Source organism: Lasioglossum baleicum, chromosome 11, assembly GCF_051020765.1.
Source record: "Lasioglossum baleicum chromosome 11, iyLasBale1, whole genome shotgun sequence".
NCBI classification, from domain to species: domain Eukaryota; kingdom Metazoa; phylum Arthropoda; class Insecta; order Hymenoptera; family Halictidae; genus Lasioglossum; species Lasioglossum baleicum.
In genome coordinates, this window is record NC_134939.1 from 17,573,523 (window position 1) to 17,591,683 (window position 18,161).

At 45.5% G+C, this 18,161-nt stretch overlaps 1 protein-coding gene across 24 annotated transcripts in view; it reads left to right on the forward strand.

The window, feature by feature from the left end:
- Positions 1–18,161, forward strand: part of Ten-m (teneurin transmembrane protein Ten-m) — a 534,210-nt gene that overhangs the window by 485,384 nt on the left and 30,665 nt on the right. For 11 of the 24 annotated variants that reach the window (XM_076433904.1, XM_076433902.1, XM_076433908.1 and 8 more), the window contains one exon: positions 9,250–9,342. The exons of the other annotated variants lie outside the window; for them this stretch is intronic. In XM_076433904.1, coding sequence (XP_076290019.1) covers positions 9,250–9,342 — 93 coding nt within the window. The remainder of the gene's footprint in view (positions 1–9,249; positions 9,343–18,161) is intronic. 24 annotated transcript variants of the gene reach the window in all.

Below are 18,161 nucleotides of genomic sequence, written 5' to 3' on the forward strand. Positions count from 1 at the left end.
ATTTCATCTGATCAGATTATTATTCTCGAGTCTTTATTTAGAAGAATTCTTCATCGTCGAAGAGATACGTCTGTGATTGTAAACATTTGTGCGCATAATTATGAAAGTGATCCAAGTCAGTTAAAAAATATGTTTATATTGTATAATGGAACATTTTAATTTAGAATTTTATTAGTCTATTAATGAAAATTTATTATGAACGCGAAATTTCGTGTGAATCTCGCTCGAAAAGGTTGTTTTTAAAGTTTGAATCAATAAATGACTTACGCAATGAAAAACTACGAGTTTTCTTAGAAACAAAAATTTTAATGAAATGACACATTCACGTTTGTTAATTTTAATGGATTTTCTCTTCTGCGCTGTTCTATCAATTCATAGTAATGCTCAGGATCATTGTTAATTATGCAAATAAGCTGTTGTTCATTGTTAACCGTTAACGAGGGAAGTTTTCGGGAAATTTTCGCCACTTTTCCCACTTGTCGCTCAGGTTTTCCGTCTAGCGTATGTTGGTAGATGATATTTATTTGGAGTCTAGCAAACGGCGAGAAATTTCGCGATCGTGAAAATTAATTTTGAAGCACACAGACAGATCGAGGGCGTCCCCCAATTTGTCTCTGTCTAGGTCGGAAAGTACATTTTTGACAGTTGGAAATAACGTTCGAATGGCGCGCCCAGAAAATAGTGCACGAAGAAACGTGCCGCGCCTTACGAAAAGAATAAAACGGGGCATTTTTGACTGAAATTGATTGCATCCCCCGCTAACCTAGAAAAAAAGAGCAGAATGAAGAAAACATCCCTTCGGAGTAGCAAGGTGGTGTCACGCAACTGCATTATCACGCCGAACGTATTTGTCACGCTGACGTTTTCCAAATCGTGACGCGTTGAAATTTTTCATGCGTCGAAGCAGGAAATAGACGGACCACCCCGTAGGCGAAAATTTCACGAGATTTCGAGCCGGTGAATCGGAATTCTGTTGCGTCCACCGTAGAAACAAAAATCGGGTCGAATGAAATTGTATTTTTATACTCGGTTCTCTTATCGGTGACGTTGGCTCGTGCAATTTTTCTTTTAACAAATTGCAAATAGAAATAGAAACGGAGTAATTCCGGATTTTATATTTATCTCGACAGTGTACACTGAAATTATTGAATAACCTTAATCAATCTTTATGAAGTGCTTTAAATTTAAAAGCTGCGGTCATGGGTGTATTCATGCGCGATCGCTGCAAGTGTTCTCGGATATCTTTATTGCGCCTCGATGTTTCAGCGAAGAACAGGCTTCTTGTCACTTGGGACCAAAATATAGTGGTTATGTGTATGAAACGTTCATACATGGAACAGCTCAGTCACGAAAACATTTCCCGACCTGATCGATATTTATAATATGTATGTAGAATGAAATTTTAGTCTACCGTTCCCCTGTAGACTCTATGTATAGAAAGTGTCAATCTCTACATCACAAAAGCCGCAATAATTAATTTTTAACAGGCATCGCCTGTCAGCATCGACTTTCCGAATTTATTTCGCAGAGATGGAAAATTACAATGAGAATTTCTGAATCGTGGATTTTAAGATTGAACAATAGTTGCTCTACCGAACTGTGCCCGTCATTATCAACAGCTGGCAATTATTCAATAATTTTTCAACGTCTCCGGCGGAAGTTATTCATGACCCGAGCCGATCGCTCAAGGTGGACACGCAACATGCGGTGCTTTTTCGCTTATTTTACGTTCGAAATCTCGCTTGGGCAGGGTTCTAGACGTTTCGACGAGGCAGTAAGTTAATAAATCATAACGTCGTCGGCTGGTAGCGATGAAAGTTCGAAAGAATCGCTCGCCAGCAATTAAGAAAGGTTAGATGACGGAGTTGCTGCTCCGATGGACGCATCGGATCGCATCGCGACGGGGCCGCACGTATTTTCCTGAAACAGCCACGACGGCACTTATCACCGTGGCGCATGCAAATCGCTATACGCTAAATTTATCCCCGTGTAAATTCATGCGCCAGGGCTCTAGACCGCGTGTATCGATTACCACCACAAAATCTCGGCTTATCCAGCGATCGGACCGCTCTGTTCGCGTGATAAAAGCCTCCTCTCTATTTCGAGCGCGGATCGATTTTACCCGGAGCAACACATTCGCCGGTTTTAAGAACCCTGTGGAAGGGAAACTTCCGTTTAGCCGGCGATTCACTGTGTCGCCAACCTCGTGATTGATCCTGCCAGAACAATAGCTGACACCTTTGCTTTCGAACCACTCGTTTCGCTTTTTACGCAGCGCACCTCCGGACAAAGTGAAACTCGGGAAAACGTCACGCGAAAATGAACAAATTCTATTAGGTCGTTCGGAAAGTCATTTCGTTTTCTCCAGGGGACATGAAAGCCAATTTTTTTACCGTTCAGAAGAAGTTTTAGCACATTTTGTTCTATGATCTTTGGCGATTTTTCAAACAATCGAGTTGTATGACTTTTTACGACTTTATTTCAAATCAAATTTGCACCGCATAAAATCCTCTCCTTAAACAGCACGCAATTTTTTATCTGGTACATTGATGATTTTAAAAAAGGTCCAATGTCGTTAAGAGGATTGAAATCTACACTTGATACAATTTTCTGATGTTTCCAATTTTTAGAAGGCAGAAAATGTTGATTATCGATATAAGGGTTAATCTCGTCGGTAGAGAGTGTTTCCAAGTAAAAATTTGTCCGTGACCGTAGTCGTTTAAAAAGTTCTCGGCAGGTGTTCTCCGCGAGAAGATTGTGGGAAAAAATAGTGTGTCGTTGTAGGGCAAAGTGACTCCGGTGACGTTTTCCTTTCCGTAAGAAATTCGCGGAGGCCGCCGGTATTTATCAGGCTGACATTTCCAAATGTCGCGCGGTTTATCAGGTGTTCCCGGGGCGGAAAGCTTAAGCCCCGGTCACACGCAGGCGCGACCACGTCCATGGGAACGAACGAACGGGCGGGCGAGCGCGTGCATCGAATCGTCGACGTCATTAAATTTACATAATAAGGCATCGCGTGGTCGAGTCAGGGTTGCAACTACCACTGCTGCTCCTGCTGCTGCTGGCTACCATCGTTCCCTGTATCTATTGACACTCTGATGATGATATTCACGTGCAGCTGCACCGATCGCTGCCAATTCAGAACGAAACGAGTTTCGACCGAGCTTCGAGCGAGAGCTAATCGCCATCAGAAGTACGAATTATCTTGATCAGGCGATAACCTTCTCGGATCCTCGAACGTTCGTTCTTTCGTTCGATTGCATCGCTGCGCTGGCAACCATTCCGATCGAACCCCTTGCATATTTTCATTTAAAACTTCACAACGCTTTCAGTATTAAAAACGTAATTATTCAAACGAGTTTCCGATATTATAAATTCAGGTCAAATTGCCCGGAACAATTTTTACACCTCGGGAGCGGCTAGATCGGTGAAATAATTCGCAGCGACAGGACTCCCCGTGCTTTCCTGCGAAACTTCAGGTTAATTCGTGTATCCGCCATGTTCGTTCTCCCCGTCGAAGAGGAATCGTTTCCGGAGGAATAGGCGTCCGCGTCCCGGGACGGGAGACATCGTCGTCGGAGGAACGTGGCCAAAACTAAATCCGCAAAGCCAAGGTTAAAATCGATGCGGTAATCGTTTCGATGGGACAGCCGAGGGACGAACGTCGTAAAAGAGGGAAGAATCGAGGAGGGAAGGAAAATGAAGGGAGGAGATGAAGCAGAAGGGAAGGTTAAGGAAAGAGAAAGAGGGTTTCTGCGTTTGGCAGATCGTGGATATTGGGAGGAGGCCCGACGAGGTCGTATAAGACGATCTTTGGGGTAGCTGCCCACGATCCCACCCTGCATTATCCGGTCTTCTCCACTATCCAACTTTCGGGTGATCACATTCTGCGAACGGAAGCCTCAAAATTTGTTATGAACTGCACGATATTTTTAAATTTGTACCTATTCCATGTACATAAATTGATTTCGCCTGGGAAAAAGCTTGAGAATTTGTGACGCGACTTAAAATGTAGAACGTGCCTATAAAAATGATTTTGGCGCGAGCAACGGTGATCTAATTGTATCGGTGGGTCGGTGGGTTCGACGCGACGCGTCGTTTACCCGAATTAATCCAATATTCAGGGGATCCCAAGGTCTGGTGGCGAAGCGATTTATCGAGAGGGATTGCAGCCTCTCTCCGCGGAGTGTAATCCACGTGGTCGGAAACGAGCGGTGGAATAATTAATGCCCGCGGTTGTCCTCTTTTTTTGGCGAATAGCGAGAAACTGAAACATCGCGAGTAAGAGATGTGCGCCAGGCGCCGGCAGACAGGCAAAGGCAAAGGCAAGCCAGCAGGCGCGGCTCTCTTTCCCGCTGTCTCTCGAAACGACCAGCCGACCGACCGGTTCCATGCTCGTTCGCGTGCGATAAACGCTAATACAAGACCGACAGGCTCGTCTTCTGACCATGTATGCTAACGTCAATGGGAGCCTCTTTGCTGTTTCCGAGCCGAGAAACAGCCGACTCGTTCCTCGCCCACGTGTCCGACCATTATCGCTGTTCGATCCTATCTGCGTAGAGACGCGAGCGAGCGATGATGGTGGGCGATTCGCCGAGCGAAATGTTATAATCGGGACGCGGATACTTTCTACGCTTGTTAGGAGCCTTTCCGACAGGATGCCTTATCCGTTGGCCACTCTCAGCGCCCTGCACAAGGCCTATGAAAATTTTAACAACCGCCAGAGATGCTTTCGCGAACGATCCTGCGAGAAAGCGAGTCGGAGAACAACGTTCCAGTTTCATACTCGAAAATTCAATGTGAAGTACAATAAAGATGTCTTCACAGTCCTGATTCGGAAGTGTGTTTCTACTCGTTGCACGACGAGCAAAGGGATCCTCTTTCTTCCGGCTATGAAATCGATGTCACCGATTTGTCCGAACAACTTGCAACCTCGTAGTATGTATCTAAAAACGTCAACACGATCTTTATCGATTATCCAAAATCGTCTATTTTACATGGAAATGCGCGTCGCCCGAACGAACGTAGAAAAATTCCGAGACACCCAATAAAAATGTTCTACCTGAATCACAACGAACTGGAGTGAAATAGAAATTGATTTTCTTTCTTAATCTGTTTAACAGGTGGAAAATATTGTTACAATATATTCGATTCTTCTAATGTTTTCACTGTTTTGAATTACACCTACACATTTTTGCCATAAATGCATCAAATCCGCTGTCTAATCATCATCGAACACGGTCAATTTTTATGACGCACCGCGAATAACGGCGGGCGAGATTCGATCCGCCTAAACAGATTATCGAGGCCCGATTTCCCTGGACAATCGCGCTCAAACGCAAACGGTACGTTCAATTAACACGGCGAGAGAATCACGAAGTGTCGAATGTAGCGTTAACGATTATTCGCAATTTGAACGGTGACGCAGTGCATCGCCAATGAATCACCATCGCAGCGCGTCGTCGGTGAACTCAGGATATTCCTGTTACAATGAGCGGCGAGCAGATAAATTGCTCGTTGAAACAAAACGGTCTTGTCAACTGGCAACTTGGCAAGGTTGCGTGGGTGCGAGCCTCGGATCACGGTTCGGCGCTTTTGAGCAGAGGATTGCGCTTCGTTGCCCCGCGAAAAGACACAGCCGCGTGTTAAGCGATCACGGCATCGCATCATGGCTTTCGCTCTTGACATAGTCACCGACGATCAAACTCGAGAACGTCACTTTACGTTCTATTTCTACGCCAGCAAACTTCAGATTAAATAATCTGTAGATTGAATGGTTGCGCGTTGAGTGCGTCCCGATTCGAATCGGAACTCTGCATCGCTGTATGTATCTGGATCAGTAGGGCATCATTCTCTTCTTTTTAGAGCGGAGGTATTATAAGGACCTCGGAGATATCGTTAACCTCTTAACTGCTAAATTTAGTTTTAAAAATCCCCACAGAATTAAAACGAAGCAATGACATGTATACACATCGAACGCAGTTAACTGGTCAAATGCGGAAATAGTACTTTAATGTTGAACGAACAAGTGACCGAATCGAAGGTTTAGGTGTTTCTCGAATTTGCAATCGCCGTGAATCACGAAGTGAAAGTCCCAACATTTTCTTCTCGCGTTTGGCGAGCGGAGACGGCGGCGAACAATCCGTATTGTTAGTTTAGCGAGCCGCAGGGAGCAACAAACCGAGGCGGCGCGGCGAGTGGGCAACCTTCGCGCGAAAATTAATTGAAAGCGACAGATGCGCGTAGGCGCGTGCAGCTTGTTGCACCGTGGTATTTCTGTGGACCTCGCAAAGTGTTCCTAGACCAGCTTCGCCATCTAAACGGATCTTCCTAATTATTCGAGGAAGCGTGGCAAATGGGGATTTGTGGATTTCCGTAAATTCGAACGAATGTTACCGAGAAAATTACCAGCGAAAATAGAAACATTCGCGCAACTCTTTTAAATTATGTATTATCGATCGTTTGAAAAACGTCGAGGAATTTTTTCAGAGAACGTCGCGTTCAACGGTTAGGCAGATCGTTGACCCATATAGCTCGTAATGCCCAACATTTTACACTTTTTCCACACGTGACAGATCGCCGCGCCGCGCCGGCGCGGCACCACGCGGCCCGTAACTTCGAACACTTAACGCAACGATAACAGCGGTGTAATAATATGTAACGTTAAGTAACGCCGTGCACCACTCTGCGGATTCGCGACCACACGCTAGCCATTTCTCCAACGAGGCAGTGCACTCTTTTATAAAATTCTGATGCAGCTTTTTTGCGACAGACAAAATTAACCCCTTGCCGTATTCGAACGAGTCACACTCGTGACGAAGATTTTAAACAAAGTCTACCAAATATGAATGTTACGCCTTTCTTTTTAGATGGAATCAAATTTGATTCGTTTCTAATGAATATATTTGAGCATTGAAATCAATGTCTTCTGCGACATTTATCGGGATAAAAACGTTTTAATCACTGCAACTCTAATGAATATGATACGGCAAGGTGTAGTATTCGCGAATATTCGCGATGTTTAGAGTAACACTTTTACGAATCTTGCAGAATCTTTTTGGAACAATTTCAAGATGAAAAGCGAAGGTGTTTCTCTTGGATGTAGACGGTTCGCTGTTTCTGGTTTTCACTGCTCGACCGGTTCCCTTTACATCTGTACTCGGGTGCAGTTTATTGCGCGTGTGCTCGGACAGAATTCGCGTTGTATTTCGCGTTCGCGGAAGCGTCGGCGGCATTAAAGAGGAACACGGGGGAGGGCTAATGCAATTTCCTATACGAGGCGATTTATTCCTCGACGACGAAGTAGGACGCGTTTCCATTTTCCGCGTTCATAAATCCGCGATCCGAACGCGAAACGACGGGGCTCATATTCAACCGGGGGAGGATACAGGCTTCGCGCTTGGAATTAATTAACGGGGAGGTGGAGAAGGGTTGGAGAAGGAGAGGGAAGGACACGTGGGCGTTAACAAGCCCCGGCGTGCTTTTGACATCGGCACTCGTTAATCGGTGCCATTAACAATCGATAAGAATCGTACGATCTCTCGGCTCGCCTTGGTTTCCCTCCTCTCTCGCGTTTTATCGTCCGACGCCGATATCTACGTTCAGTGATCAGCTGCGGCTTGTGGAGCCCTCGGCCCCGAGACCATAACGTAATCCGGTGATATAGAATCTGAGAGCGCGGGGTCTAACTATTAATTAAAGCCCTTCCGCTTTGCGGAGGAGGCAGCCAGCCGCCGCGCCGCGCCGGCCCCGTTAGCTCACCTACGTGAAGAAAGCGGTGATTTAAGAACGCGCGAGCGGGCAAGCCGATCCCTACCCAGAACTTTCGAACCGGGATTTCTAATGGCTCGCTTCTTACTATGGCATCGTTCGCATTTATAGGGTGTCCCGCGATACTTTGAACCCGTCCCAGAATTTAATTACCCGCCGAAGCTACGCAATTATTAATTATCGATGTCATCGCAGACCTGTAAGGCAATGCTGCATCGTCGAAAACTCTGGGGCCTGTGAGAAGGACGTCGGAACTTGCAGTGCTCTTTAAAAACTTGTAGTACCAGCAGAAATATCGCGCCAACTATAAAATCGCTGTTAGCCGCGGGAGGGTTGCTCCGCAGTGAAAAATCGGATATTCTTGGAACATCCAGTCAATCGAAGACGCGGTTCGGTGCGATTACCGCGATCGTTGGCGGAGAAAACAAACGGAGAACAAAGGCGGACACAGAGAGGAGCGAGAAAGTAATAACGCTCGAATTTCACGAGTCACTAAATTTTAATCGGCGTTAATCGGTCATGAGCGGAAGTCGAGCGTGTCGCCGCGTCGCGCTTTTTCCCGGTCGCCTCTTTCTCTCTCCCTCTCTCTCGTTCTCTGAACGAGGGGAAAAAATGGAAGAAAAAGGAGAATAAGGGGCGGAAAAAAGCGAGTCGCGCGCGTGTATGGCGCGCTTAAAGATCCCAGACGCACACTCGAATTCACACGGGCCCGCCGCTCCTTTGATTTCGATCCCCCTTTCTGTCCCACTGGAAAAATTCCTCGCGAGGAGACCACCGCCACGACTTTTCCACGCTCCGCTTGTCGCTTGGATCTCAGTGAAAAGGTGTGGGAAGAGAACACCGACCGGAGGAAAAGTAAAACGGGGCCTTGACTCGTGAATCAAGCTGCTCGTCTAAGGTCCAGTCGAGCACGCGTGCTCGAACGGGATCCGATTCGGAAAGGAGCCACCGCGAATTTTCGTCTTCTCGAGCCTCTTCCCTCGCCCGATTTCCCGGCTATAATTACAAGCAGCTGCGAGCTCTGCTATCTTGCCCCGCCGCTTTCGAATCGATACGATCGATTAAAGCCCGGGTTAAATTTGTTTCGACGAAAGCTTCCCCCGTTTTAACCATTTTTCTTTAGTATTTCGATTCGACGCATTTTCTTTGGACGAGAATCGCGAATTCGAACCCGATCAAAAGGAAATTACAAATTTTCACGAAAAGCGATGAATCTTTACGCGAACGAATTCCGTAAAAAATGATTTGTTGATCCTACAAGTCTGCACGGTTGAAAGTAGGAGTTCAGGACGTAGAACCTCGACGCAGATGGCGCCAGCTACCAAGCACCATGCACAGACTGGTTCTGTAACACACAGCATCCTCTTTTTTTCATGTCTACTCATTTCTATCTAACTGAAATTCTATTTCCCCGATACGGATACTAAACCTGTAAAAAATGTGACAGCGGAATTGATGTAAATTTTCTGTTTCTCCTAGGAAATTACAAACGACAGACAAGGTGTAATCATTGTAAATGCAATTGTGGATGCAAAGGTGGAGCTATCGTAGAGCGAGGAATTGAGACACAAGGCACGTTCGTACAAGTTAATATAATATGTGGATAAAATAATTGCGAGCGATACGCGGCTTCTCGGCTAATTTTTCTTTGATCAGAGAGGCCGATCATCCCTTCTCGGGTCATATTATCAAACCCCAGAAGCCCTGATTCGCCGGGTTCCCACTGGTGTCGGATCAACGAAGCTAATTCCATTTTCCGCGGTATTTCCTCGCCGCGAAATTCGATAGCCGTTCGAGGCAGGAAGGAACGCAGCACCGGTGCCCAGCCTCGTTCGTTGCCTCGTCTCGGGCAGTTGTGTGGGCTGCTTTCTTTTATCTCTCTATTCCAGAACCGCGTGAATTCTAATAGGGAACGAATTTAACCCCCGTCCACACCTCCGGTCAATTTCGATCAATTTTTACGGGAATAAGCGAACATGCTACAAGTTGGGACAGCTGATCAATGTATAATGAGGAATTAAGTAAAACGTGTATCCATAGATGTGTCATAGAACTGAACATTTTAAACAACTTTTTCCTTGAAAATCCTTCGAGGAAAATCGAATCTTGAAACAATTGTTTATTGAATACATTGAGCTTATTATTTCAAAAACCAATCTCTCAACCAACTTTAGACTATGCCTTCTTTTCGAGATCCTGTATATGATCCTTTACATTTTAATTACAATAATTACCGTTCAGTGAAAGCTTATAGGAGAATAAAGCTTACTTGTAACCTACATTTACCGATAGTTTTGTGCAAAGACACGAACATGCAAAGGGGAAAGTTGTTGAAAATGTTGATTTCTATGACATATCCAAAAATCATGAAAATCGGTGAGGGCGTCACGCATCGAAAGGTTGACCAACAAAATAATATGGTTTATAAAACAGACAAATATTGTCTTACACCACTTTCGTATTAACGCGTTGACTAATTTTCCATATATGGATGACGGCATTACTTGTCCATATGTAAAAATAAATTTGACGAGGGTTAGAAACGAATGTATGCTATTTTGTCAATAAGTTTGTTCGGCCTGCAATTATGTCTATGAGGGTTAGGGACCAATTAGTCTCTCGAAGTGATTCTCTGTAAGAACGAGCGTCATTTCGCAGTTTCTGTCGGCGAGAGAAGCTGCCCGGTCCAAGATGTAAAGGGGGGACAAATATCATGGTGCTCGCAGGTGTTGGTGCGGGTTGCAGGACCACCGTGCAGGCACGTTAGCTCTCGCCGCGAGTGAGGTACTATTAACATGTGTAGGGGGCCGTACGCTCGCGTGAAAATGTACGTAGCATCGGTAAAGGGGGCGAAGAACGAGCACACGAGGGTTAAGAACCACCACCGACACTGTCGCCTCCCTACCATCCCCTAACCTTTCCCTCCACAACATCCCTCGTCCCGCCATGGGTCTCCTCGCCCTATCTGGAGCTTCGACCGGGCCACCACCATTGTTTCCCCCCTCCGACTTCCAATTAAAACCGTTTCGTCCGCTTCTCTCTCTCTCTCTCTCTCTCTCTCTCTCACACACACACCCTCGTGCGCCCTAACCCCAGAGCAGCAAACCACCCCGTTCATTTTTCAAGATTTTCCTCCGACGCTGGCAAGTCGAGCGGGAAAGGAGGATCGCGAAAGGACTCTGCCAGCAGCCTAGATACACAATGCGAAACCAGTGTTGCGCGTCATTCGAATAAAATTTGTCAGAGATTGTTACCGAAAGAATAACAATTCACTTTTACATATTTTAACATATACAAATGTCTTCCGTGAAAAACACTTGTGCCCATAATTATGAAAGCGGTCCAAGTGAAAATTTCAAAGAAATAAGTTTATCAGTTATTTCACATGACAGTATTTTAAACTAAATTAATTCAATGTAATTTTTACGATATTGCAAACATTATACGAAATTCGTTTAGTGTTGTATATCTCCTTTTCCTTTAAATATCTCGAAACAAGAAATATATGGACATAGATCACTTTCATAATTATTGATAGACTTCTGTGTAACAGAAACTTAGCACAACTGTTGATATGATTTAATTGAACAGGAGCTAACTTTTGGAAGACTATAAAGTGATCATTTTTAAGTGTGAGGAAACGCCTAAACGATTTTGAAAGTTCGGGAATAGTGTTTCTGATTTTTCAAACGATCCCCCAGGTTCGGTCGCAGAGTACCGTTCGATGTCGAAGCATTAAAGGCCGTAATTGCCGTTCGGTTCGATCTGTTTCTTTCAGGGAAAATTGCGACTGGGTTGTCTGTATCATTCGTTGATGCGTTGCGCGTTGCTGTACGGTGTGATAGGCAATTCTCGTTCACGCTGAATCGACGAATGCGCGATAAGCTGATAGCAGCGAATAGGGGATGCTCGTAGAGAGGGTTCGAGGCTTGCAGCCGGTGGAACTGACCCTCGGGGGTTAGGCGAGTTTATTGGGATGATTTATCTTGCAGCGAAAAATTTTATTTTCATTATCTGAGGAAATAATTCCAACCCTTTGCACCCTATTCGACGGTGCTCATTTAACTGTTACGTTTATATCGCCTGTGCGAAAGACTGGTGACAGTGTAATTGGAAAATCGAAAATTTATGTGAAAGTTAATATTAAGTTAATATTAAGACACAAAAATCTGAACATCTGGATGAAATAAGACACAACTTCATTAAGGGGTACTATGACGGGGAGGGACAGGGCGGTATAGTGATTAATTACCCGGTGGGCGATTCTTTCGCGGATTCCCCTAATCTCCGTGCTGATCTATCGCGCCCCTAATGAGGCCTAGAGAAAATGGGGAGTTGTAGAAAATGTGCCGATGGGCTGAATCGACTCATTGGTGGCCATTGGGAGCGTTGTTGGACGTTTAGAAGAAAAAATGCGACACTTCCGGAATCGCCAACGAAACGTAACCGAAATAGGGCAGATTGATATAACCGGCGCGGCACGTCGCGGTGCCGGTCGAAAATTTCGGGATAAAAGTTGCGGAATACTGACTGATTTGGGGGGAGCCGATATTATTACACAATTAAACGGCGGCGATGTCATTTGGAGCATAAATTATCGGCCACACAAATTCTCTTTTTCTCTCTCTCTATCTCTCCCTCTCTCCGTAGAGCGCGTGGTTTCTCCATAAATTCCGAATTGGAACGTGAACGGGTACGATCGAAAAAAGCTTTGTGCTCGCTCGGACGTGTGAATATCCACCACGCAGAAGAACGCGTTTTAAAAAGGCTCCGCGCGCCCGGCATTGCTGATAAAGGGACCAGAAATAGCATATTCTTTCGATAATATTTTCACAGTGGCACACACACACACACACACACACACACACATACGCACGCGTGCATAGTGTGTTCGTCCCTCGGTTTCTACGGGAATATAATTACTCCAGCCAGGATATAATTCACGGGCCAAGCCAGCAGCCCCGACCGGAAGTACATTTTCAGCCGGGACACGTCGATTTCGTGTTCTTATGGGGCCGTGCTCCCGGAACTTTCCGAACTTCGGAAGTTTGATCGACTTTGATCGGTTGCCTCGAAAATTTACAGCCGCTTCGCCGCGCCGGTATTCGCTTATTCGACGGCCCGCTTTGCGAATTTCTTGCGCGCGAGAGGTCAAACATGGCCGCCCCGATCGCCAACTGCGATTAGAATGTACAGGATGATTCTGGGAACTGGGACAAGTTGCTGCTCTTTTTCAAGTAAATATAGAAAAAAATCATTTTTATATTTCTAATGCAACTTTTTACTGCAACGCAATTATTTTCTTAAACCGATCGATCCCTTTATTATCCTACGTGTAAAAGTAGTAACCCAAGTGTTGAGATTTCGATGACCTTGGCTTTTTTTAGTACTTTTATACGTAGGATAATAAAAGAGATAGATTGGATTGCATTCAAGAATAAATCCACATAAAAACTAAGGTCATAGGAAGTTAGGACGTATTATGATTTTTTTGTATTTTTACTTAAAAGAAGAGCTGTATCTTCGCAAGGAGGGTACGTCGCAAGGAGGAGAAAGAGAGGCGTAGGGAAAAAAAACATTCACTCGGGAGGGTTGCCGAATTTTCGACTAATCCGTGGCAAAGTTCGATTCGAGCTACGATTCTGCGAGGCCACTCCATACTCCATGCCCCCATAGCAGCGACGCTTCGAGCAAGAGCACTCGAGACCCTTTTACGATCAAAGTTTCTCGGTTTCGACATTTTCCCGCGGGGAAAGCGCCATTTGGCATTACTACCGGCGTGCATTACTATCGGGGAAGCCCCGGACATGTAAATTGCCATGACACCGCAACGCCGTCGAATCGGCAGGGCGTTCGCGATGGGATTGCTCCGAATTTGTTTTATTGCCGTTGGCTTTTTATTATCCAGTTGGAGCGACTTTACGCTCGCCTGTTTATGTAGATCGGAATGGGCCATGATCGACCGCGGATGCTCTATACCGTATTAAATCACACCATTTTAATACGGAGCCGTTCGCCGATTTATTCGCGTCCCTCTACCATCCGGCAGAATGGCGAGTTCGCGGGGAACAGCGCTCGTTTCTCGATTTACGTTTTTCTCATGCTACTTATACGCCATCTTCTTGTGCGTTTTGCGCACGATTCACACTGTCGCGCTAACAGCATTCGATGGCAGCGTGAAATGAATGTTTCAGCAACAAACACGTATTCGTTGTTTATATCTCGAGAGCATATTTCCTCGAATTTCCAGCGTGTAATAAAAAAGCCTCGTGTAAAGAACGCCTCGCGCGAATTGAGGGCGAGTGCAAGTGCGTGAATGAATTAATTACGAACGCCTTAGAAAATGAGGAAAAATTGCGGAAACCGCTTTGCGTTTCGCCGGCGCGGCTGCCTCGGCGAAAGTGTAATAGAATTTTCATTCTAAATAAGCTGCGAATGAAAGGGAACTGCCAACACCTTTAATTCTTAACAATCTCCGAGATTAATGGACGCGGATGTTTATACGCAAATTCCAGAGAAACTAGAATAATTTTTCATGAATGAAAAAATTTCATTCTTTCAGTCTCGTAATTAAGTCAAACAATTCTTTCGGGAAATGAGGCTACAAATTCGAATCCTTTCCGATCTCGAGCACTGTAAAATTGTAAACTCTCACTGCGTTGCAGTTCTCTGTATAGAATACATGTCACACGGAATTATCGATCATTAGTAGACAGCGGATTTCATGCAAAATAAAAATGTTCTACCTGCGTCGTAACAAAGTGGAGCGAATTAGAAATGTATTTTCTTTCAAAATACGCGTTGAACACGATATAGCAGTAGTTTTAAATTCCTCTAATGTTTTTACAATTTTTATTTACACTGCTGTCTAATTATCAGTAGATGGGTGATTTCGCAGAAAGCGAATCAACCGCGGTGAAGTCGGCTAGCGAAAATCGCGGCAGAGTAAACAGGATAGATTGATACATCGGAAAGCTCGGTGGTCGGATTCGAGGTTAAGTGCGTCCCAGTTTCCGGCGTCGACAGTTCCATTATAAGAAAAGCGATCGAGCGCCGAGCGATCGCATTAATCATGGGATCGAGGAGGTTGCGAATAAAGAAGCACTGGAGAGAGGAGAGAGAGAGAGAGAGTTCAGTCTAGAAGCGAACAGGATCGTTGTAAGATCTTGGTTGGTTGCGATCTACAAGTAGAACAGGCGTCTTTGTAGCTTGTCGCAAAGGGTGGTGTTCTGGTGTTCGCGGGGTCTCAGAGATTCATCGGAGCGTGAGTCGCATGCGGCACGTCGTTATTCTTCCTAATAGATCGGCGGGAGTAGTCATTGTGCCGGTCGTTACTTCGAGGATCCTTTCTTCTTGATCGGTGCGTAGGGTCGCGTCAAAGGGAGCAAAAGAGCAGCCTGTGGAGAAAGGGAGGAAAAGGATGGAAGGCGGAGCGTGAAGATATAAGAGAGGGAGAGAGAGAGAGAGAGAGAGTCTCGTAACCTCGACAAAAGACGAGTCTACGGGTCAGAGCTACCGCTATCCGGTAATCCAGTGTCCAGGATGAGCCTCGTGCTCGCACAGAGGACGCTCGCGTCCAACCACCGGAGAGCTGAATCGAATTATCCTCGGCTGGGTTGAGCCGTTGGGTTCCAGGGATCTATCCCTAGAAAGGGAGATCTGGGCCTCACTGGCCCCGAAAGGAGACCCACGCTGAATGAGCTCGATCTCGACGGTTGTTGTCGCACCGGGCCGCGTAATGGATGCTTCGTCCATTCACCGTGCACGTGAAAACGCGTAACATAATATCGGGACCCTTCGCAAAAGCAAGAGCCCATGCCTAATGGAATTTATTAGAGAACGCGAGAACCATCCCTGAACCTCAGGTACCTTGGAAAATACCTTTTCTTCCCGATGGACCGATTCGCAGCAACCCGAGAAACGTCTCATCCTCGAATCAAGAGGATCCACTGTTCCGGAAAAAGAGAAAAAATGGACTTTTCATTGTTGAAGATGCTCTCAACCGTACTTTGATGCCGGGAGTGACGTTCGAGGGAGACACTGGTGATAGAGGACTGGCTGTAGAACATGATTTATCTTGTTCTTTTCGCGCGGAATGTACAGTGTGTACGAGTAGGCGTGGCTTAGACGCTCTCGACTTCTAGGGAGCTGGGGCTTGCCCCGGAGGGCGAACTATGGTCTTGATTCGTACACGATTGTCATCGGAACAAAGTGGTAGAAGAATCGTTGAATTTTTTAATATAATTTAGAGTAGGATACAACTGTTTTTTGAAGCATGGGACGAAGACTGCCGGTTCAATCACGGAGAATATTTTACGGCGCTCGTAGCCCGTTGATTTTAACGTTCCGGCGTAAAGAGAAGTAAATAATGTTGAGCGACCGGCGGGAGACAAGCCCCGCAGTCGTAAAATTGGCTGGGAGTTTCGTGAGCCGATCGAGAGTGGCTGATCAAATAGGAAATAAAATGTATTGGAGGATTGAATTAATTTTTGTACGAAATCCGGGGACCGTGTTAAATCGTTTAGAAGTAAAGCGCGACACGGAGAGGTGAATCGACGAGAGAGAGAGAGAGAGAGAGAGAGAGAGAGAGAGAGAGAGAGAGAGAGAGAGAGAGAAGGAGAGAGCGGGGCGTTTACTGCCATTCCAAGGGGAAGGGAAAAGTGAGCGAACGATTCGGGACCCTGGTCACGTACTGCATGGCAGAATCGACGTATTTTGGGGAGCGGAACGGAGAAAATGGACAAGGGTTAGTCTCGTGTCTGGATTAGCTTTCGAACCGGAACGAATTAATACTGTATCGGACGCTGGGAAAAATATGCGAGCGGATAAAAGTTCATGCCCTCTGGGGATTGTGACTCCGAAACGAATCGACGAGATAAGAGGCTCGAGGAAACTGGACACAAAAAAAGAAAACAAATGAGTTTTTCTTATTGCTAGTATTTCCGCGTTATTCTCCCATTATGCAAATGTTCATACGATAAAGAAAGAGCACCGTTCGATGTAAGCATATAAGCAACAAAGTGGATGAAACAATATTCTGTGTTTTATAAGGTAATCATTTTACGAACCATTAAATCCGTTTAAGCATTGCCTGCAGAAATTAGTTTTCGCTGAAAGCCATTGGACAATTCATTAATTCATAAAATGTAATAACGTATTTACGGAACGTACACGCTCGACGAATAATTGTATTAAAGGTCCCACGTACCGACCCTTCCGACCCTTTGGAAATAATTGCAAGACACGTAACTGGATCAAAAAATACAAAACGTGTGGAAGATAGGAATCTTGTTACTCCGTGACATCGTTAGAGAAATTAATTATCGCGAACGGAAGAAAAATCGAAAGGTGTGGTTCATCTTCTATACAGGCTGATTATGGGAACTATGACGTTGAAGGGGTGAAAACATCTATTCGAATTTGAGGATGCACGTTTCCCTGAATATATTGGGCAACCTTCTCCTCCAGGCGTCAGATATTTTGATTATTATTATTTTATCGAGTCTAGGTTCGGTATGTTCCCTCGACGGTTCGAATCCTATCGTCCCTTACTTCCTGTCGCGTTCCTCCGGAGGATGTTCTCTTTGCAGACGCGAGAAGAAAGGCTCCATAGGATCCAGTTCATTGGCTATTAGTCGTAAAAAAGAACGCGGCTCGAATTTCTGGCCGGTCACCCTATCCGCACCGCTCTGTTCAGCTTTTTAGGATGTTCGATACAATGAGAGGTCGAGGTGCTCGGAATCTGAGCAAGGGCTGGGATTATAATCGACTTAGGGACGCGGCCAACTGCTCCGTTGCCAGGGTCGACTTCGAAAAAATCGAAAAACGAGCCACCGGCTATGGGAGACCGAATTTTTCGAGTATCTGGTTTCGTGAGCACTCGTGACTCTTCGGCAAACCATACGCTCTTAAGTGTGCCCACGATATGCTAAACATTTCTTTCGACCAACAATAATTCCATTCCACATGATTTTTTTCATTGTATACGATATACATAAAATACTTAAATGTTTAGTAATTCAGATTAGATACCAATATATTCAATAACGTACTTGCTTGACGGAGAGCTGTTGCTTGGTCTCTTCAATATGGATCAAATGAAGACCGTTCCTCGGAAGGAGCTAACGCGGTGTCGAAGGAGAGCTTTCGATAAATCTCCGAGTAGAAAAAATCAATGGCACCGTGCGTGCGTTATGTTGCGGAGAATATTTTCTCGACGAAGCTGTGGGGTCTGGCTTGAAAAAAATGTTCATTTCGCACCGCGGTGGGCACAGAGGAGAGCTCCGCGATTCTGGGTCACTCTACCTCGCGAGTAATCCGTGTAGCGGCGAAAGCCTGGTCGTGTGAAACGTGCCTAATCGCGAGATCGGCTCAACCCTTTTGCCCCGGTG